Source organism: Lissotriton vulgaris, chromosome 1_1 (genome assembly GCF_964263255.1).
Source record: "Lissotriton vulgaris chromosome 1_1, aLisVul1.2, whole genome shotgun sequence".
Classification (NCBI taxonomy): domain Eukaryota; kingdom Metazoa; phylum Chordata; class Amphibia; order Caudata; family Salamandridae; genus Lissotriton; species Lissotriton vulgaris.
The window spans coordinates 932,548,844-932,571,970 of NC_141685.1; the positions used below are offsets into that span (position 1 = coordinate 932,548,844).

Below are 23,127 nucleotides of genomic sequence, written 5' to 3' on the forward strand. Positions count from 1 at the left end.
TGATGTTTAGGAATTTTCCCTTAATAACTAACTCTCAATGTAGTGATTCAATCTACAGTATCAGGGTGAATCGCATCTGCATCTTAAATACAGACACTTTTTTAAATCTTGAAGAGACGTTATCGTATTTTTACATGATGTTTGTTGCATGATTTACATGCTCGGCTCAAGCATTGGCTCCTAGAGGAAAGCCAGATTCTTGAGTTGGTTCTACAATCCCTGTTAATTTATTGGCTCGCCCACCTCTTATTGGCATTATCAGCAGGCATATGGAAGCCTGCCTTGTGCAGCTCCAATGCCTGTTTACGTGGTTGCACGTAGGTATTGAACAGCAGAGTTGATAGGGAAGACCTGTGCCACTCTGCTCCCACTCTTAGAAAGGGTGATTTAACTGTCCTAATACATGCTTGTTGGCTTCATTTAAGGGGGTAAAGAGCATTCAGGCAGTTATAAGCACCCCGCCCATTGTCCAAGCCTTTTCAGCAGGATAGAAACATCCTCTAGACCTGAGCCTGATAGGCGGTCTAGAAGTTTGTGGGAGTCTCACTGACAGCCACGGCCCGTGGAGGGAGTTTGGGTGGGGCAGAAAGGTGGGGCGGCGGAGGGGCAGGGTGGGGGGTGCTAAAACCCAGAATATGGATAATTGGAGGTAAGTAAACAATTTAATTAATAAAACGAATTTCGTAGCGCGCACTGCATCGCATTTTGCGATGCAGGGCGCGCTACGAAATGTGAAATTCTACAGTGAAATTTTGGAAGACAGAAGGAGAAAGCAACTCAGTCTGCATCTTTACATGTGCAACCCAGATACGCCTTCTCCCTGTGTGGTGATGGTTGTGGTTCCCTTGTTGGCCAGCACTGCTATTATCTCTCATGCTCCTAGACCTGCTAGAATCCACATTTTCCCTGAATCCAGCGTTTGGGAACAGTCCCCTCTGGCTAAGCATCCTTGCTGGGAGGTGATGGAGATGGATCTTCCCACACGACGGGGGATAGATTACTCTGGGCAGGAGCCATCTACTTTCTTCTCCTGCAACGGCCAGGCAGCCTGTCTCACTGTCCTTTGGCAGCATAAAAACAACCATAAAAAGGTGGACAATGTAATGGAGACAACCTGGTACGGGTGGACAATGTAGTGGATACAATCGAGTAAGGGTGGACAATGTAGTGGAGACGTGTACAATGGACACAACCATGTAAGGGAGGACAATGTAAGGGAGACAATCTTCTAAGTGTTGACAGTATAATGAGACAATCCATGAGAGGGTTCTGAATATAATGAAGACATGTAAGAGTTGACCATGAGGATAGTCAACAGCAACAATCCCAATTTTACTCATTTACCTATTTGGACCGTTCCACTGGAAAAAGCTTCTCCCTTGAGTTTATTGTCATTTCCTCTTTGCTCACCTTCAAAACGTGTCTTAAAATACTCCTCGCTAACCAAGAGTATCATCAACGTGATTGGATTGTCACATTAACCTGATTTGTTCATCAAAATGTTATGTGAACGTAAGAGAGAAATCTGATTTCTCTGCTCACTCTAAGGTAGTTTCTGATGTGGCAGTCGGTGTCCAATCTGTCTTTCGTGTCTTTCACTGTAATCACATGCAATCCCCTCGTTTGACTTGCCAGTCGCCTGCTCAACCTTTTGGTGACATTTTCTGACCTAGGCAGGTTGTCTCTAAAACTTTAATTTTCTTCCTTTGCACTATTGTGTAAACTGGCTCAAGTTATTTTTTAACCCTCTGGCTTTATGGGTACAGGACGTATTATTCAATCACCTACCCACAAATACCTTTCTGTATGGTTACATACTCTTGCAATAATATTGGTTCACTTTACTTTTTAGGGTTCATTTCAACCTGTGAGAATCCTAAACAGTGTTGATGACACTGTTTGAAGGAAGCCTATCCTCTCTCAGAGCTTCCTGGATGCCAAGAACACACACAAGGATTCTACTGTCAAAGGCAGGAACGTATCATGGTCTCCGCCTTATCTTCTCTAATTCGAACCCTATCAAAAGTTTGACAGGTGGACGAATCTTGTTGGCAGATAAGTGCAACCTAATTCACAAATCACTTTTTCTTATCTTTATGGCCTACTGCTGTCACACTTTAATAACAGGTGTGCTTTGGAACAATGAATTTACTCACCGGCCACTGATGGTTGACTGTACAACACCTGCTATAGTTAGATGAGGATCTAATTATGTACATTGGATTATAAACTACTAGTGCCTTTCCATTACCATCAGATCCCATTTACGACACCAAATAGTCTTTGTAATTTGTCAAGAGTGGATGCAATAACTGAACCATTGATATCTACTGATGGGATATCAGCTTACACGGCTTCTGTTATATTTGACAACAAGACTTTGGTTCTCCAGATCCTCTACTTCCTATTTGCTATCCAAGATATTGCTATTTGACTGGACTTATAGAAGTCCCTTTGTGACGAAACACGCGTCGGCTGTTTTCTGCTGTTTCCTCCATGCATGTACAGATGTCCACAGATATTTGACTCCTGGGTATAATAAATCAAAAATCTGAAATATCTACGAGAATCCTTACTTCATGGACTGACTTTTTTCGACTTACATGGAGTGCTTTAATATCTCTGTTTGCATTGTCTGCACATTGGAACATTGTACCAAAGTATGCTGGCACCACTGATACTAGGGTATCATTACAGCACCAACCCGAATAATATTTTGATGATCTGTTGATACATACCTTCACTCACATTTGTCTAAAGTGGTGCGGTCTTTAAACCACTACTACCAACTGTATTGAAACTCTCTGAAATCTTATCCACCACCTCTTTCCCCAAAGACTAAACCCCTGGATCAAAGATACCAGGGAAGGGAAGGTCACTGAGATGGTGCTGAGTAACAGCTGGAACAGCTTACGAGGATCCTAGACTGTGCCATCATAGTCAGGTGAGATGGTAATCGACACATTTTTTCAACTCAGAAAGGAATTGAAAAGGAAAGATTCAAACTCCAAATGTACAGTTGACTTCTCAATACCCTTTACATCTGAGTAGTCAATAAGGCAACTTTATTCTGTATGATCACTATGATTTGTCCCAGTATAAAATTCGAAACCTCAAAACAAAGGTAAAGACAATTGTATTTTTCATCAGCCTATTAGAGATTGTCACCTTGAATCATTTTATGCTACATAGCTCTTCTATTTCAGCTTTTATTTCTGCACAAGGGTGCAGTTGTAAACCTCTTTGGCCAATGTTAATGATAGAAAACCTTTAAAAGACTATCATCATTTCTCTTACAAACGTTCTTTAAAAAGCTTCCACTTTTTCAGTTTTGCTTTCTATATTTCTGTCACATAGTGCCCGTGTAGTTATGATTAGATCTGAGCGTCTCTTATAAAAGACTGTTTTGTTTTCTTAGTAAATTTGGCATTGTTCAACAAATATGTGAAATACTTTTCAAAAGAAAGTGCACTTTATGTTCTTCGGCAGGTTTTGTGCTGATCGGTCAAATGAGCTCTTAATAATAATGGGATTCCTAAAGGTGACTTTTTTTATGTATTTATTGGCATTTCAACAACTTACAATCAAGGAGCACAAAATTGGCACATGCAAGACAATAATAGCAAAATAACTCTTTGTCATGGACACATCAATCAGAGGCCAAGGCATTACCCCCCACCCCGTCAGCAGTATTGACATATATACAATACACTTCCACATTTCAGGCCTCCACAGCACTCCTTGCTCCCACCCCGCGGCCAGCAGTAGGAGTCCCATTCCGCATTCGTTAAACAAGTGTCTCCTCGTCAGTGTGCTGTGATGAGTCCTCCCGTGTACCCTCCCGTCTCCGAAACTAAGTGTGTCTCACTCGGGTCACTAGCACCCTGTACAGACCTCCTCTCCAGGTACAGTGCCCAGTAGTTCTTAGGACGGTTACGGAGAGGGAGCAGTTCACTATATAGTTCCGTTTGTGTACAGCAATGTAACATGTCACTAGACCATTTAGCAAGCGTCGGGGTCGGCCCTCGCATCCAGGTGAGCGCGACGCATCACTTGGCAACCAAAAAGGCCATATCCACAAGTCTCCGTCGTGCAGGCGCAATATCCTTAGAATACCCCAGCAGGTACAATAGCGGAGATGGGGTCAATGACAGATCAGTGACTCTGTTCACCTCGTCATATACCGCGCGCCAAAGTCTGCGACCTTCGGGCACAGCCAGGCTAGATGCAAAAAATCAGCAGACTGTTCCCTGCATCTTTCACAGCCAGGGCTCTCTCTTAACCCATATCACAACAAGCGCTCAGAGGTGTAGTAGACCCTATTAAAGAATTTAAAATGCATTAGATGGTGGCGGCCGTTAAGGGACACTCTCTTAACATTAGCGCAGCAGTATCTCCACTTTTCCTCAGGGAGGTCAATGGCTAAATCAGTCTGCCATGCCAGGCGTGGCTTAGCATAATGCGCTGTCCGCTCTGCAAGTGTGATGCGATATAAGCTCGTAATTGATTTAGCCGGCTTCTTAGCAGTGACTACAATGTTATACGTCAAGACCGTTTGGGGCTCTGTCATATCCTCACCTAGCAGCCCCTTCAAAGCATGCCTCACCCTGTAGAACTGGAAGCGTGGGAGAAGCAGAGCTCCAGAGTCGTCCTTCGGGTTCAATTCTTCCCAGGTGCGAGCCCTACCTTCCGTGAAGAGGTCGCCCATGTTGGTGAGTTTCAATTTAGTTAGAGCAGACAGCACGCCTCTATCTCTGCAGGGACTAAGCCACTAACACCAGGCCAATTGCGCTCCCGGGGTATATAGCAGCGAGCAAGCCTGAGCGTCCATCAGGTGATGCCAGGCATGGGTCACGACGTTCAGAGGGTATAGGATGCCCGTCCGACAGTCTCTAGGCTGGGACATCAGCGCCGGCAGCGGAGTAGGATCGGCCACTATTGCTCCAATACGCAGGTGTGGCGCGTCGGCCGGGCCGTGTATCCAGTCATACGAATGCGCGCCCTGAGTGGCTCGATAATATAGCTCAAAGTCTGGAGAATGTAGGCCGCCCTCTTCGTAGGGTTGGATAAGGATGTCCCATGCTACCCTGGGCTGTTTCCCAGCCCACACCAGGTGTAGCACCAGAGCGTGGAGCTGCCGAAAGAATGCTCCCGATAAGACTATAGGAATATTACTGAATAGGAATAAAGCGGAGAAGAACTATCATTTTCAGCAATGATATGCGGCCAATAATGACATGGGTAGCCCTATCCATTTATTCACATTATCCTCCAGCTTAGAAATCGCTACCCCGTAATTCTCTCTGAGGACCACTTCCGAGTTCGTATGTAGCCGGATACCCAAGTAGCGAACCGAATCAGTAGTCCACTGAATGGGACAGTCCGAATCAACTCCCCTGGTGGCAGGGGTAAGCGGAAACTTTATGGTCTTGCTCCAGTTCACGTGCATCCCTGAAAGCGAACTGAACAATACCACCTCTCGCAGCACCGACGAGAGATTGTCCTTCCGGTTGCTGCACATAGAGCAAAGTGTCATCCGCGTACGTGGACACTATCAAGTTGTACATAGGGAATCGGATACCACGATGACTGTGGTATTCGCGCAAAGCACAGGCTAGAGGCTCCGCGACTAAGCCGTACAGGAGGGGAGAAAGGGGGAAGCCCTAAAGGTGACATTTCCCATTTCAACTACCATAGTATTATTTGTTGCTCATTATGGAAAAAATGCTAAACAGAGCAACACCAAATTTGCCATGAAGGTAAAGCTTTACTCAAGGAAGTGCCTTTCCTTGATCCAGTGTATATCTGTTCAGAAGTAAATTAGTGTTTAAAAAGTATCATGTGTCCTGTAATGGCTGCCACAACATACTTTCCATGTTCAGACCAGCCAAATAGGATGTGCTCAACCTCCATGAATGGGCCAATCAGAGCATCTTCGAACACCTACATTCCAGATATCTTTAACTTTATACCAGCATTAACCCCTTCATGCCCACCTAAGCACCTTTTTAACTGCTAGTTTATTGTAAATGTCTGAAAGGATTTACATCCAATAACAAAATGCAAGCTTTCCGCGTAAAGTTCTAACTTTATGCCACATTTCATAGAATTCCGTTTAGCCATTCTTTCTGTATTGGAGAATAAACTTTCCCAGGGAACTAAGATTGAAAATCGTACTATTAGGACTCCGCTTTTACTTGTTCTCCACTTGATGGATCAGTATGAAATTTTACATGATGGAGACAAAGTGAATAAATGTTTTTATTTCGAATGTTTCATGCAGATTTGTCAATTGGCCTCAAAATTATTTTTAAAAAAACAAAAAATGCCTTTCCTATGAAAGCTGTGACCTAACTATAACTACACAGTGGTGACTGCCTGTCACGCTAATCATTACCTCCAGTAGCCCAGTGCCAGTATTATTGCCACAGATGCCTCTTTAAGCCCCAAACTGTGTATTCCAGAGCCATCTGCAGACTTGCAAGCATAAAACCACATTCTTACATTCATATTCTCTTGCTCTCATTGTCTCTCACCCTCATTGATTTATTAGCATTTACTTGCACTCATTAATTTTCACTCACTCTTACTCCTACTTACTCGTCCATGATCGTTGGCATTCACTCTCACTCATTCTTACTTTAACTCCCTCAAACTTTTTCTCACCAGCACTCACTCTTATTCCCACTTCTTCATTCTCATACACTCTCTCATATTCACTCACTCATTTCCGCCTCTTTCATTCATACTCAGTCACATTCACTCTTACGGTTTCCCTCGCTTTCTCCCTCACTCACCCACACTCACTTAAACTTTTACTTTCTCCCATTCTCACATATCCTGACTCAGACTCGCTCAGAGTTACATTCACTATCACTCACTCTCAGTCATCTCACTCACACTAATTTCGACTCACAATCTCTTACATTCCATCATGCTTATTCTTACACATTCATCGTTACTCACAAACTCTCACTCATGTACATCAGCTTTGCTCACACTCGTTCATTCTCACACCCCGATTCAGCCACACTCACTTATCAACAACTAATCTCACTCATTTCACTGACCACCAGACACTACTGACTCTCACTCACTTTCACTTACATACACATACCTATACATACAAACAGATGCACAAGCTTGTACATGTGCACACTAGCACTCTCACACAAACACACTCACCCGCAAGAATGCACACAACATATATTTGAAAATATATGTTGTACTCGTCTTACATGCCAGCGAAGATCTCGTTTCAGCTCTTGATGCTCAATATTTTATTAGACTAATAGAGAATAACAGGCTATTATTCACTAATAATACAATAAACAATGGACAGAAAACAAGGACATTGGAGGCCCAACAGCTGAGCTTATTCTGTGTTCTTGGTACTGATTTTGCCACTTCGGAGGTTAGGGGCAGCAAAGGCAATGCCAGGGGTTGCTAGGGACAAGGCAGGGGTCACAGCTATGAGCCCTAAATGACTCCTGCTTGGTCCCAATCCTCCTTCCTGCACCCGATGAAGGAAGCCTCTTTGTCTCTCCTGACAGCTCGCTGGTAGCCCCGCCCCCATGTGTCTTGCCAGCTTCAGTTGGAGGCCTGAGCCACTGACGTTTCAGGCTTCCGCTCATGTTGTATTTTAGCATGGCTGCCTCTGTTGATGGCTTTATTCCCAGGCTTTGATTTCCTCATTCCGAGATGGAAACGTGTCAAGTGCGTTCCATTACAGAGGTGACGGTTTCCCGACGGCAGACATTTATCTGGAGAGGGAAGCTATGAAAGAGTTTAGAATTATATTTCTGGGGGCAAATTTAGGAATAGAATGTAAAGCAGCATAGCAATCTAAACACACAGGCAATATGGCCGACAGCTTCTGAGGTTGCTTCCTTCTTCAGTTTCATAGCATCCTTTAGGTGCCTTCATGTAAATAAATAAAAAAAAAATAAAACACAATAGAACTGCAGCAAACCCTATTCTCAAACAAGCAAGGTTATAATGTGGAGTCTGCATTAAGAGTAGACAGCAACAGTTCTTTACAGTTTCAAAGTATGCAGTTCATAGTGTCCAACCCTGTAGACACACAGCTTCATTTTGAGGATGACTGTACTGGAGAATGTGCCAAAAACGTCAGATTCTCCATTGGGACATTTTCCTATACCACAGTCCCATTTAGCGTACCCTAGCGGGGCGAGATGCCACTACAGAAACATCTTCTGCTCTCTAGAGATAGGGCATTTACACCCCCAGATCCTGTAGTGGAACATGCACCCTATCTAAGGTAAATTGTTAACCACTGTGCTTAGAGGAGTTAACTCCAGAAACGATCATTATGAAAATGGAGACAACCCGGTAGGACAACTATAGTTTCTCCAACTTGCGGAAAATACTGCCTAACTTGTTTGGAAGTGTACTGTGTACATTCGTCAAGATCCATCTCTACAGGAAGTGAAATCAATGCACTCCCGAGCATTCATATCTACAGGAAGTAACATCACTGCATTTCCCAGCATCTATGTCTACTCAAAGTGACTTCACTGCCCGTCTAAAGTATGTTAGAAAAGTAGCCCTCATGCCTCAACATGCACCTTCAAAGGAACAGGAAGTGACATCAGTGCATTGACCAATACTCATCTTTACTCTGGAAAATGCACTGAAGAAGCACAAAAAAGAAAATAACAGAGCAACAGGCCTTCTCCAATTATGCACTCAGAAACTGGAACCCTATTGTTGTTGTTGTAGTACTTTATTCGATAAAGAAATTTATCATAAAAGTAAAAACATACTCCAAGTACAAACAACCCTTAAAATTCATAAAAACAAGAATACAGATCATAAATACAATAAAAGACGTATATACAATTAAAAGAAAAAGGGCCCCAAAGGGACATAAAAATAGTATAGCAGTAGAGTCAGGAACAATTAATCTGGATTATGTTTTGTTTGTCTCGCTCAGATTCTTCTTTATCTGCTTTGTGCGTATCTGCCAGGCTTTTCCCAGAAATTTTGCAACCCCACATACAATAGTCAAAGATGTTACATCTGTTGTGAGGATGCGCAGGGCCTTGTGATGTTGTCTAAAGCCCAACTCCCTACATATCGGCTTTAGCCACCGGGTTCTGGCCCCCTATAGGCTTTACAAGCGAACAGAACGTGGTATAAAGACTCTTTAGGGCATGGACAGCATGGACATGTAACGTGATCGTGCCTTGGATTTTTCCAATACCCAATAAATGAGTTTATTGGTAATGTTCCATGCCTAAACTTTAAAAAAAGAGATCCATCACTGGGGGATTGGGTAAAGTCCAAAAATGGTTTGAGCTTTCTAACAGACTTATGATTCAAAAATTGGTTGGTTAGAGACCCCCACTTTTGCCCCTGTAATTCCTCCTTCTGCACCCAATCCCAGAATATTTTCTTGACAGTCTATTTCGGTGGAGGGGATTGGGACCGCCAAGACTCACCCAACCCTATGTGTATGACCAACTCCCTCAACTTGCTCAGCCACCGGACTTTGTGGCCGCCTGCCAAGACTCAGGGATATCTTGGCCCTGTTCAATCAAGTTCAACAAGAGGCTGATGTAGTTAGCCCAGGGCGTGGGGTCATGTAGGAGTAGGTCACCAGGCAGGACATCCGGTCCTGCAGCCTTGCCAGGGGCTATGTTCTTAATGGCTAGTTCGACCTCTTTTAAAGTAAAGGGATCAGGGCCGGAAGGACTTACAAAACCAGATTCTGGATGGGGACGAAGCACTGACTCTAGCTCTAATTCCACCTCACCACAATACAACTTAAAGAAATGATTGTACCTATTGTATATCGGGGCTGTCCCAACCTTTCTCCAATGTAAGAAATAGCAGAAGATAAACTTATTTAAAGAACACCACATCGCAAAGCAGTAATAGCCAACGTTCACTCTTAATAACCTGCCACTGCTCTATTGATTCATGGTTTGTATGTTTGCCTTCAACTCAACACAGTGCTTTGCAGCCTTTTGGTTAGTTTTGCACAATACAAATTCCACATGCATGCTTGGTGTGTTGCACCTTTTTGGGGGGTCATTAAGAGTGCCCACATTTGCTATAGAAATTGGCTTCTGTGGATTTTCCACTAAAATGTCTCTTGACCAAAGTGACTTTTCCCATGGAGGAGCATGTACTATTAATATGGCAGAAGGAAATTTGGTCGCCCTAACTCCAAATCAGGCTGCATGTTTGTTGTGACTGTTTGATGTCTGTGATGAGACCACCTGCAAAGTTAAAATGAGTGTGTCTGCATCGGTTTATTGATTTCAAATTGGGCTCATATTTAAATACTTCTCCAGGCTGGTATCTCAGTCTGGAAAATAATTCCTCACATTTGATGGCAGGAAGGCATTCAGATATGTAGAATCAACAACGATAGACCATCAGTCGCAAAATGACGCCATACTCGAGTGTTGGCCGCACACTAGGGAAGAGTTCTCCTCTGGCGTGCTTTGATTACAGTCTACACCAGTAATTGCAGACTCATCCATGCGGTCAGTCTGGCTCGGGGTATCCTTCACCCTGATAAATGATTGCTTTATATATCCATCATGAGAGTGCATTATCCTTGACTTCCCATGTTTTAGGTCCTGATGAGACCCGTTTATCCTCACATGGGTTCGAAATGTCGTCGACAAAATTGTAACAAACAATATGGCACAGTTTTTAGGCTGTTGGACTATTATCGTTGATCCTACAAAGATGTTTGATATGAGTAACACACGTGATTTTAATATTGTGAGAAGTCTGCCTATACTTTTCTTTTTGTGGCTCTTTGTACTGGTGACACATTGCAATTTTTTTGTGCTTTTATGTACACTAAAGAATTACATAAAACGGTTTTATGAAGTATTTTGATGGTCCTGTGTGTGAGTTTATCACCGAGCATCACATGTGTAAGGCTTTTTAGCCTATTGAAGAAGTATTTATTTTGTCAAATGATACCTAGGAGTACTGTTGTGTTTTTTCTAATATTTATTCCCTGGCCTCGTGGGTTTACGGGTTGCTCTTACAGCTTTGTAAGGTTCCAAAAACCAGTGGCAGAACATATTTGTATCTGTGTTGTCTAGGACCAAGCCAAATTCAAAAACCACAGTTGATGGACAGAATTCAGAACAATGTCATACATTCACTGCAGTACAGAGATCTGGGCCTAAATCCATCGTTTTTTTGCACTCCACACCACCCCAGTTCAGACATGGCCATATGCAAATCAGTCTGACCCTGTGCCTCATGGGAACAGTCCAGCCCGAACTGCCAAGCCATGCCTTCCCTAGACCGGAAACAAGCTTCCGAGGACTGGTTTCTGGCATTCCAGCCATCTTCAGCCCGGTTTGCTTGAATCCAGTGGTGTGGAGTGCATGGGACTCACGTCTGAGCATACCCATCCTACTCGGGGTGACAAATGCAAACAAGCATTTACAATGCAATGGTTTTGCCTTTGTTAAAGTTTGAGCTACTGGCATTGCTCTTGACATTATTTTTACTTATGCTTTCTTTTAACATAAATAAATGGCATTGTCATTTACAATGCCACTAGCTTTATCTCTCGCAAATGACACATACAAACACCCACAGAGAGCCCCCCAACACACACTCAGAGGCCCCCCACACACACACACACACACAGAGCCTCCCACACACACACCCACACAGAGCCCCCCACACACACAGCCACACAAAGCCCCCCCCCACACACAGCCACACAGAGCCCCCCCAAACACTGCGAGCCCCCCCCACACACTGCGAGCCCTCCCCACTCATTCATTCTTACATTCTGGAAGACTCCAGATTAAGCTTGACACCCTAAACCCCTGGAACCCTCAGCTCAACGTATGATTTGCATGCTAGTGCATGGTGCATCAAAGGCAGCTCAAAGATACCCCAGCAGCAGTTCCAAGTACGGGCGGATTTTCCTCCCCGGGTTTACAATTGTTGCAGCCTCGCTGCTTTCCCCTGTACTCCAGACTTGTTGCAGGCACTTCGCCTGTGACCCCCCCTTCTTGCCATCCCCCCTTGAACTGGAGAGCGCGGGGGACGAACAGGGAGCGCTGCGAGCGATGGAGCGGACATTACCACGATCCGTCTGTTTTTGGAAATCTTCATCTTTAGTGCCCTTTATTATCACTTTAATCTGTTCTTTTGTTCGCCTTTTTTTTCTGTCCACAGATTGAAATAAAGATAAAGAGACCTGAAGCCTTGAGGTGGGAGAAGCTCGGGGGCCGGGGAGAGACGACTTTGGAACATTTATCTCCGGGTGCGTTAAAAGAACCGGGTTTATTGTTTTGAAACGTAGTCTGGGCTTTAAGTGGGTTGAAAAAACTGGGGGGTCTTCCAAGGGGGCGTAGCCAAGGTAATTAAGGGCGTGGCTTAAAAACACGTAAGCTAAAAGTTTGTGCTTCGGGGGGGCAGAGCTAGCCGGCGTCGATGGCGGACGTGTGAGCTTTCGGCTCTCCGCTTAAGCCCCTTAAAAATCCTGCAAACTATCCTGCTTAATGCCGAATTGACTGGGTTCGGTACCTGGTGACCCCCGGTGGACCCCCTGACCCGGTTGAGTGGCCCGGAACACCGGTGGCTGTGGGTAATGACCTGCACGAGTTGGCGACGGAGAGAGTCGCGGACCAGGCCTGAAGCCGCGACCTGCCCTGCGGAGCTGGCCGCACGACGTCACCTGACGTGCGGACCTGTCGCCCGGAGGAGCCGGAGAGTGCAGCACGCAGAGACTGGGACGATTCGCACGCCCGCCAAGGCTCACTCGGAAAACCAGGCGCAGGGACAAGAAGCCTGCAGAGACACTTTCATTCGTACGCCAGTCGAGACCAGAAGCTGTGCTGGGTGGTTGGCGCAAACCGACACGAGGGGTACCCCGGAGGTTACTTCTGCGACGCAGCCGCCATTTTAGGCTTGCTAGTGCCGCCGTGGCTGGGACTGAGAAGTGTGCGGTACTCTACACTTGCGGCACTGTCTGGACAATTGCTGGGTGAGATCCGCTCTGGTGTCGGACCCTCACCATGGGGAAAAACGATGCAACGCAAGCGAAACTCTCATTTGACCGCCGGAAGACGAGGGGGCCGGAGTCACAGGCAGCAGAGGCCTCCCCGAAAGGCGCCGCAGCGGCCTCGACCCCTGCGGACCTCAGAGAGTTGCTGGCGGCGATGGAGAAAGGAATCCAGAACAGTATAGAAGCGGTGGGCTCCAAGATCGACGATTTATCGTACCGCATGGACCGCATGGCGGAACGTGTGGACAAACATGCTGAGCGTCTCGACATGGCAGAAAGACGCCTCACCGAAGCAGAGGAGGCACAGACAGAGTGGGACAAAGACCGCCGACAGTTCGGCAGGCTGCTCCAAGTGATCCGTGATAAGGCCGAGGACTTGGAAGCGCGCTCCCGCAGATCGAACATTCGCATAACGGGAGTGGCGGAATCAACTCAAACGGGCAAGATGGAGCTCTACGTGGAACGCCTGCTGAAAACGCTACTTGGGGAGGAGGCCTTCTCCCCAATGTTCATAGTGGAGAGAGCGCATCGCACTTTGGGCCCTCAACCCCAACCTGGTTTGCCTCCTCGACCCATCATTGCCAAGCTCCTAAACTACAGGGATAGAGACACGGCTCTGCGGCTAGCTCGGGAGAAAGGACAACTGCAGTTGGAAGGTATGAAGATATCATTGTACCCCGACTTCACGGCCAAAGTACAGGAGGAACGCCGCCAGTTCATACCGCACAAGAAGCAACTGCGCGAGCTGGGCCTAGACTATGCGATGCTGTACCCGGCCAAATTGAGGATTAACACCGGCGGGAAATCGTACTTCTTCACGGACCCGAAGGAACTGCAGAAATCATTGAAAACTTGGGCCAAAGAACGCAAGGAACACCGACAGCGGCATGGAGAGGACTTGGAGGAGTCGTCAACGATGGAGGAACAAGACTGAGGCATCGCACCTGCTTTATTTGCAGTAGTAGTGTGTTTGTTGGATGAGATACTGTGGATGCACTCTGAGACTCCCTGTTGTGGGCAGTGGCCTGGACTCGACTAGAGACAATGGCTGAGAGACGGGTGGAAGCTCGTCACGTCGACTCGTACCGCCTTGTTGTTACTGTACCGATTCACGACTGCTGGTGAGGTGTTCACAATGTTATGCTCAGGGACGGGTTGGGGGGCGGGGGGGGGAACCGAGCGGACTCAGTTTGAGGCATTGCCACACGGGGGGGCTGAGCGGGGGGACGGAACGGGAGAGAAGAGAACTTTTGCACCTCTGGTGGTTATTACGCAGTTTCGGCACGCTTTGCCCCTGTGCTTTCGGCTGAGACACTCCCTAGGGAGTTGGGACTAGTATCGCCCGCTACTTTGGGGCATTTGAGTTGATGGGGAATTGTGGGGGGTGCTGTCTGGCCGGGTTGGGGGTGGTCAGCTGTGGGTGGGGCGGGGTCAGGGGGGAGGTTGGTTGGGAGATAGTTGAGGGGTTTGCTGTCCGGGGATTGAAGGGCCTGTGGTTTGCTATGAATGTCTGGCGAATGGAGTGCGCGTGTGAGCGGGGTGACTGTCTGCCTGCCTTGTGTGATGCTGTGCTGATTGGGGGTCCAATACCTCCCGACGGAGTCAATATGGCGTGCTATGATTCAGGATGTCTGCTACTGTAGTGACTGAGCACCCGCAGCCGATACGCGCGCTGTCCCTGATAACCTGGAACGTGCGAGGGCTGAATGACCACCGTAAGCTACGAAAGGTGATGAGCTACCTAAATAGGCACCAAGTGGATGTGGCTCTGCTGCAAGAGACACACCTGCCTGTCCACAGTAAGATGTTACAGGTCAGAGGGTTGGCAGGGAATATAGCGGTAGCGGGCTTCACCTCACACGCCCGCGGTGTAATCACCTGGGTCAAAACTACCTCGAGACTGAAACTTACCCCTCTATCTGTGGACACTGAGGGTAGATATGTAGTGGCTAAGTGCACGGGGAGGGGGTTGGACCTGCTCCTGGTGAATGTTTATGGTCCCAACCATGACAGCCCGGAGTTCTACACAGCACTGTCAGCTACCTGTAGGTCACACACATACACCAAAATGTTATGGGGGGGAGACTTCAACTTTGTGTTTGACCCCGACAGGGACCGCTCGGCGGGCCCTGTTAGGAGACCAGTTGCGTCTGCTGTCTACATGAGAGCGGAAATGACGAAGCTGGACCTGGTGGATGTTTGGCGGGAGAAGCACCCTACACAGGGCGGTTACACGCACTACTCCGCATACCACAACATACATACTAGGATAGACTACTGGCTCGCCTCCTCCTCGGTGCTGGGTGGCATCAGCTCGTGTACAGTTCTCCCACGCACGTTATCGGACCACTCCCCGGTCTTGCTCAGTCTCTCCACTGCTAGGAAGGGGATCCCGCCATACACTTGGCGTTTCCCGCCCTATGCGCTCCTTGATGACGCCTTCCGCGGGGAACTTGCGGAAGACATAGAACGGTTTTTCGCCACCAATATTAACTCCGTAGATAGCTTCTTCACCGTGTGGGAGGCCTTCAAGGTCTATATCAGGGGGATGGCCATGTCCAAACACTCAAGTGTCCTACGCTCCATTCGAAGGGATCTCTCTACACTCGAGACCAAGATCGCGGCCCTGGAGAAGGAACGACTGGCGAACCCGGAGGGGGAGGCGGGGAGAGACCTAGCGCCCATGTTAGCGGAATATCACGCGCTTGCGGATAGGGAAGTTCTCTATATGGGAAAGTATGCCACGGCTCGGGCTTATGGAGAGGGGGAGAGGCCGGGGGCCCTGCTGGCGCGTATGGCCAAGGGGTCCCGTAAACCGTTGGTGGTAGATGAATTGCAAACTCCGGAGGGAGTCCGAGCAGTTGAGGAGGACCACATATTGGAGACGTTCCGCCGATATTACTCGGATCTGTACCGTTCCAGGGCGGGGGGTGTGGACACCGGGATAGATGATTATTTAGATTACATCACGATGCCGTTCCTTAAGAATTCAGACAGGGAATTCCTGATGGCCCCCTTTCATGAGGATGAGATACTGGATGCACTGAGTGGCATGCGTTCGGGGAGCGCCCCGGGCTCTGACGGTCTCACGGCAGGCTTTTACAAAGCCTTGAAGGACCTCTTACTCCCACATTTGCTCGCCCTCTTTGACACAGTCTGCGAAGAGGGCGAAATGCCACCCTCAATGCGGGAAGCGTTGCTGGTAACGATCCCGAAACCAGGGAAACCCCCGGACCAATGTGGGTCGTACCGCCCGCTCAGCTTGCTGAACGTGGACGCGAAGCTCTACGCGAAGGTCCTAGCGAACAGGCTCGCGCTGCTGGTCCCGGACCTAGTGGCGCCGGAACAATCGGGCTTTGTACCTAGCCGGAACCTAACCTATAATATCCGCACGGTGCTGGGGACGATACAACATGTGAAGCAGGATAACCCCGCCTTGGCGATATTCTTAGATATGGAGAAGGCGTTCGACTCTGTCGAATGGCCGTTCATGATCAGGGTCCTACGCAAACTGGGGCTGGGTGAGCCGTTTCTTCAGAGAGTAGGGGCTCTTTATCATCACCCTTCAGCCCGCCTGCGTCTCGGCGACAGGGTCTCGGCACCGATACATATAGGTAGAGGCACCCGACAGGGATGCCCCTTGTCCCCCCTGTTATATGCATTGGTGGCTGAGCCACTAGCGTGTGCCATGCGGGAATATCATAGCCTGGAGGGTGTCAGCTTCCCCACATACAAGATTGGCATCTCCACTTATGCAGATGACACCTTACTGTACGTCCGGGAACCGGCCGCTAATCTAGCACCGATACTCAGGGAGGTGGTCCGCTTTGGGGCGCTGTCGGGACTCAAAGTGAACTGGGACAAGTCCATTGCTTTCCCCCTGACCCCAGTCACGCGGCCGTTTGAGATGGAGTATCCCCTACAGTGGACGGACGACTCGGTGAGATACCTGGGCATCCGCCTCCACACGGACCCAGAGATCCTGATCCGCGATAACTATGGGGTTGCGTTTACCAAGCTCGAGGATGATGTGGACGCCTGGATTAAGCTCCCCCTCTCCTTGATGGGAAGGATTGCCCTTATGAAGATGGTGGTACTCCCCCGGTTTCTCTTCCTCTTTGTTAATATACCGGTGGTTTTGTCGAAATCGTTCTTTACGCGCTTAAACCAAGTCCTGATTAAGCTCGCCTGGGGCGGTAAGCAACCTCGTGTTAAGTGGACGACACTGATGCTCCCATGTGAAATGGGGGGCCTGGGGGCTCCGGACCTGGAGCGCTACTACCGAGTGGCACAGGCGACCCACTTACACTCCTGGATCCATGGATATGCCCGCATTCCGCATCTCATACTGGAGAAACTATTCGCTGACCCACTTCCCCTTCCCGCCACGATTTGTCTCCCAACAGACAGCGCAGTTGGGCGAATGGACTCACTTAAGGCAACGAACCATGCGTGGCAAGCACTGCTGAAAGAAAGGGGAAGTCCCTTACTGTACTCCCCGCAGATGCCGGTAGCCTGGGCCCTGTGGTTGGACCCGCTCAATGAGAGGGGGGTGACAGAGGCCTTGAAGGCCCTGGGCGTGCACACAATGGAGGACTTGTTCTTGGACGGGGCGCTGAAAACCTGGGAACAACTCCCCCCTGTCGCCCCGGCTCCGTCACTACTGCAGAAGTTTCAGTATCACAGGATACGATCGGCCTGCAGAGTAATACTGGGCCCCGCGCTACAGGAGCCTGAAGAGATCCCGGAACTGACGTACATCATCAGGACAAAATCTCCGGCCAAATTGATCTCTACGGTCCACAGGCTTGGGCCTTCATTTCAGGCCTTACCTACTTCGGCCCCGAGGGCGGCGTGGGAAGCGGATCTCCAAATCCCCATTGACGATGCTATGTGGCACTACTGCTGCGCCAACACTCGCAGAGTTTCGCTTAATGGTAGACACCGCTTGGTGCACTTCAAATTTCTGCAGAGAGTATACTATACACCGGAGCGGCTACACCGCTACGGCCTACGGGGCTCCCCGGAGTGCGAGCGCTGCGGGACCGGGTCCGCTGATTTCCTTCATTTGGCCTGGCTGTGCCCGGGAGTGAGTGCGTTCTGGGAGGAGGTCTTCGCGGAGTTGGGACAGATTATAGGGGAACCGCTGTTGAGATCCCCATCGCTCGCGCTACTGGGCTTCTCCAAGCCGCTGGCTCCTGCGCTGCGCAGATTAGTAGACGTAGCGTTGCTACTGGCCAGAAGAGTGGTGGCTGCGTGCTGGATGCGCGGTCCTCTCCCCACCAAGACGAGATGGCTCAGGGATCTCCAATACTGTTGCACACAGACGGAATTGTACAGCGAGCTGCTGCCACCCAAGAGTAGACCGAAGTCCTTCTGGGGGCTCTACAAGGAGTACCAACAAAAGGGGGAGGTGGACGACAGTGACATATCGGAGGACGTGGACCCTCAGGAAGAGGGGTTAGATACTGCTATGGAACGGAGGCAATTACCGCAGGGGGGGCTTTAGTGTTCCTTTGGAGGGAGGTGGGTACAGGAAAAGTGTAGGTGGGTGACGGGGACGGGGGGTTTGGTGTGTCATGGCTTAGGGGACAGGGCTAGCGGGGGACGGGTGCAGAACATACACGGTACGTACACGACATCACGCACACAGGAAGCGGCACTAGGACTCCTTCACGGTACGAAATAGCAAACGGGGTGGGCCTGGGGGGTGTTTGGGGGGCGTTTGGGTTAGTTTTTCCCTTTTCTACTTTTGCTTTCCTACCCTTTCCTGGTTCATGAAAGACAGTACTAATACGCCTACATTTATTGACTGTCGACTGTCTTGATACCACGCTGGGGACCAACGGTGCACGTTCACATTGTTCTTGATTAAGTTATGACATAGAGTCACGCCGCTGGGCCTCCGGGATGCCGGCACAAAGGCTGTGTATTAGGTGCAGCAAATCTGCTCTTGGAACTTATGTTAATTTTGATGCACTGTACAGTCGAACTGCAATGACATTTGTATTCTGACAGTTGGCAACGTTCGCAATAAAGGTCTTTTTTTCAAAAAAAAAAAAAAAAAAAGTTTGTGCTTCGCATAGTGTGCCGTCTGACTGCTATTTTGTTGTTTCTGTCACTGCATCCAGATATATGATATAAGTAACATCATACTTACAAGTCAGGACAATTGGCTTTGTCAATGGTTGTTAGTTGAATAAGATAAATAAGCAGCAACTGTGGCTTGTATATAATATTGAAAAAGCTTCCACTTAGAGCCCACGTGACATCACAACAATGTTGCTGCTTCTTAGTTCCGAAAAGATAGAAATCCAGAGAGAAAATAAGTCTGTAAAAGATTTCCCTTCCCCTATAACGCTCGAAAAAAAACAGACCTCCTGTGTCAGAGCACAAAACAGAGCACGAAAGAGACCCGTTTCGAGGCCTCCTTAAAAAACTGCTGGTGCTCAGACCCGGTGAGACCCGGCCCACTTAAAGCCCTGAACGTAGTGTACCTGTGCAGTCGTGGTCGTTGTCTAGGTGTTTTCTTATGGCTGTTTATATGGAAACGCCAGTATCCAGCCTTAATTGAAGCAGTCCAGAAGCAGAATACATTTGCCAGACGGTCATTCGGTAATGAGAATTCATTGCAAATAAAGACATTTATAGAAACAAGTATATACGGGTACACGGACAGTGGGAGGGGGGGCGGGAACGGACAGCGGGAGGGTGGGTCGGGAACAGGATAAAAACAAAAGGAAACAGAAAAAAGACATTAAGAGCGAAAACGTCAAAATACATAAACATACAAAGTGAAAACACATTTATAAAGAAAATGCTCCTTACCTGATCGCTTCGTGGGAACTCAAATCTTGCAGCCAACTCCAACAACAAACACTTGTAGAAAGAAGAAAACAGGCCGACTCGAAAAAAAAAAATAACACCCACCCACCACCGCGATGGCGATCAGAAGTGGGTGGAGAGGGAAAAAATCGTGGGAACGCCCACGAATCTGGTCCGGCCTTGACGGACAGATCCGGCTCCCAATGGCTAGCCTCCATTTATGGAGCTAACCAATAGGAGCCGGGGGCGGGTCATCGATCCCACATAACACTCATAAGGTTTTTTAGCGCATGCGCACTACGTGCGCACTTGCAGGCAAAACCTAAAACCACAGAATGCCAGAAACCGGTCCTTGGAAGCTTGTTTCCGGTCCACGGAAGGCATGGCTTGGCAGTTCGGGCTGGACTGTTCCCATGAGGCACAGGGTCAGACTGATTTGCATATGGCCATGTCTGAACTGGGGTGGTGTGGAGTGCAAAAAAAAACGATGGATTTAGGCCCAGATCTCTGTACTGGGGTGAATGTATGACATTGTTCTGCATTCTGTCCATCAACTGTGGTTTTTGCATTTGTCTAGGACCAAGCCATACTTTGTCAAGTAGGCACTATGTAAACACCCTCATTGAGTAATTAATTCATTTCATTTCAGGACCGGACTGGGCAACCAAAAGCAGCTTTGGCAAAACTTTTTAAACCAGCCTCACTCCCCTCATCTCCTTTGTGCAATCTTTCGTTTCTCTCTCTCTGATCTCTTGGTCTCTCACTCCCCCTTTTTTCCCCGGAGATTTATATTGTGCGAACTTGACTCGAAGATATCAGAGCGCTTTACATGAGCACCAGTTGCATTACAGACAGGCACATTCGTATTTTTGTTTTTTTTGTTTGGCAAGGGGATTTTAAGTGATTTGCCCAGAGTCACAGGATGCTGGGAGTCCCTGCTGAGACACGAACCCAGTTCCGCAGCGTCGAGGTCTACCGCTGCAGCCCTTAGTCCACATCCAATTGATTCCCTCGCTTTCTTTCTCTCTTTAAGTCTTCCCTTTGCCTGCTGTAATCAACCCTGGGGAAACCAGGAAAGAGAAAGGGGCGACCCTGGGCTTTCCAATCGGCGCAGCTCCGTGAGCCTTGGTGGTCAGGGCACGGCGTAGGGCGCTTCCGTAAGTCACACCGGCCCTGTTTTAGCACCTTTGTTAATTTTAATTTGATGGTGTCATTGGTTTCGGGTCACAGTCTTTGGCTACAACCACCCTGACCCGGACCGTTTGCCCCTTACAACCTAGTGTTCCAGGGCCAGTAAGCGAGCATCGAACCAACGTACATATGTCCATTTACTATGATCTGGTAATTTGGGTCTCATTTCACTCAGAGTTACTACTTTGAGTGTCCTCATACTTCGCTGCTAACTGATGAGGCAGAATCAGGTACCTTGAATAGGGAAGCTCACTTCCACTCACCACTACGGTCTTAATCACAACAATTTATGCATGTGTACACAGGGAATATATACAGTAAGCATACACAGAGCTTGAATGGTTTGCATGATAGCACTGTATGTTTTTAATATGTTCGACTCAAGAATGTGAATTTGTACACACTATTGAACTCAACTGGGATCATTTCTCACTACCTTGTTGTTGTTTTAAATCTCTTCTTTGTACTCTAGGTTGGCTGTCTTTCCTCCGGGTTAATGACCCATGGGAAGATAACGTGGTAGGTAGCATTGCACCTTGCCACCCACTGTAGATATTTTTTTATTATTCACTCGGTCCTGAAGAATCGCCACTGATCACTCTGTGACTTTTTGAGGCAAGAAACATGTTGACCATTTGGGGGTTGAGCGAAATTTTTGTCACATTAAAACAAAACAGTCACCCCTTCTATTCCTTTTAACCAGGTTGGGACCCTTACAGAATAAAAGTCACTACAGAGACTTCCCTTACCTGTTATACATTCACATCCCACATCTACACTTACCTAGGCCACTCACCCACGGCACCTATACTGCGAGGAACAAAAGATCTCTGATAAAGAGCCCCTTTTATGGGTGCCCGTCGAGCATTGCAGTACCAGCCCAACGAGGAGCAGCCCCATATGATGAAGCATGACACCTAGCTTGCTGGGTGTGTGAGGGTCCTTGTTCCGGCAGGAGGTATTCCCCATCTCCTCACCACCTAGAGTATTCACAAGGTGGCCAATACCCCACCAAGGAACTCCGTAACCAAAATCGGCCTCAGAACCCCAGCCCACAGGTGATAGTGTCCGTGTAATAAAAGGCCTGACCAGTCCTGACCCCAAATAGTTATTCGAATAGGTTAGTGAAAATGGCATTACTTAGACAAGGTTCCCCAAACCTGGCAGAGCCGGCAGAGTCCCTGGAGAGCCAACATGCATGAGTTACCTTTACAGTACAGCACAAAATGTCCACGCTCTGGGCTGAACTCCACATCCACATATGTGCAGTCGGGGAAGAGGTCACAGGTCACACAAACACGATTGAAGGAGCCGGTAGTGTCGACACTAGAACAAAAAGACAAATCATGAATATAATGCGGCATTTTCATAATGTATGCCTGTTGACAACAGCACCGCCGTCTTGCTTAACGAGGAAGTGAAATCCAAGGAATAACATTAAATGGGTCGAATCAAAAAGAATGTCAAGACTTTAGAGTGGAAATGGCAGGAGGGGACAACAAACTATAAACGCAACAAATAAAACACAAAGTAATTGCTTCACAGATTATAGGAAAAACAAGTAATAATGCCAGTGGAAATTCAAGTTCTTCAGGTTTTTCAGCTGTTTACAAGGCGCGTTTCTTGCCTGAAACCACCAACCACCGTATGAATGCAACAGATAGGCACACAACACTCAAACAGTCCTTTAAACAATGTCATTACTATGGTGCCCTCTGGTGTGGTGTGTATCTCTCATAGATAGCTTGAGCACTTGCTCTGATGGTATTACACTTAAAGCTGATTTTATGTAGCAAATGAGCACAGTCCATTGGCCAATAGATTCGAATTTTGAGCAAATTCAGGTGCCTGAATACCAAAAAACGCATTTGTTCAAGCTTCCTGCACTATCCAAGTATGTACAGAACGCCCACATCCATTTTGTAGAACTGCCCGTCAGCAAATGAGAATGGTCCTACCAAAAGGAGCTATTCTAATGTGTTGAAGGCTAACCTGTGAAAATTGCCGGAACAACCTTTTGCATCAATAATAATAACTGGTCACATTTTAACCAGTCTGAATACGTCACTCTAGTATGAACATTTGGA

The 23,127-nt window shown here is 47.8% G+C and overlaps 1 protein-coding gene across 1 annotated transcript in view; it reads right to left on the reverse strand.

The window, feature by feature from the left end:
- The window catches only part of LOC147748202 (inactive dipeptidyl peptidase 10-like), a 508,957-nt gene that overhangs the window by 231,386 nt on the left and 254,444 nt on the right, over positions 1–23,127 (reverse strand). The window contains exon 16 of the mRNA XM_086959116.1: positions 22,248–22,366. Coding sequence (XP_086815242.1) covers positions 22,248–22,366 — 119 coding nt within the window. The remainder of the gene's footprint in view (positions 1–22,247; positions 22,367–23,127) is intronic.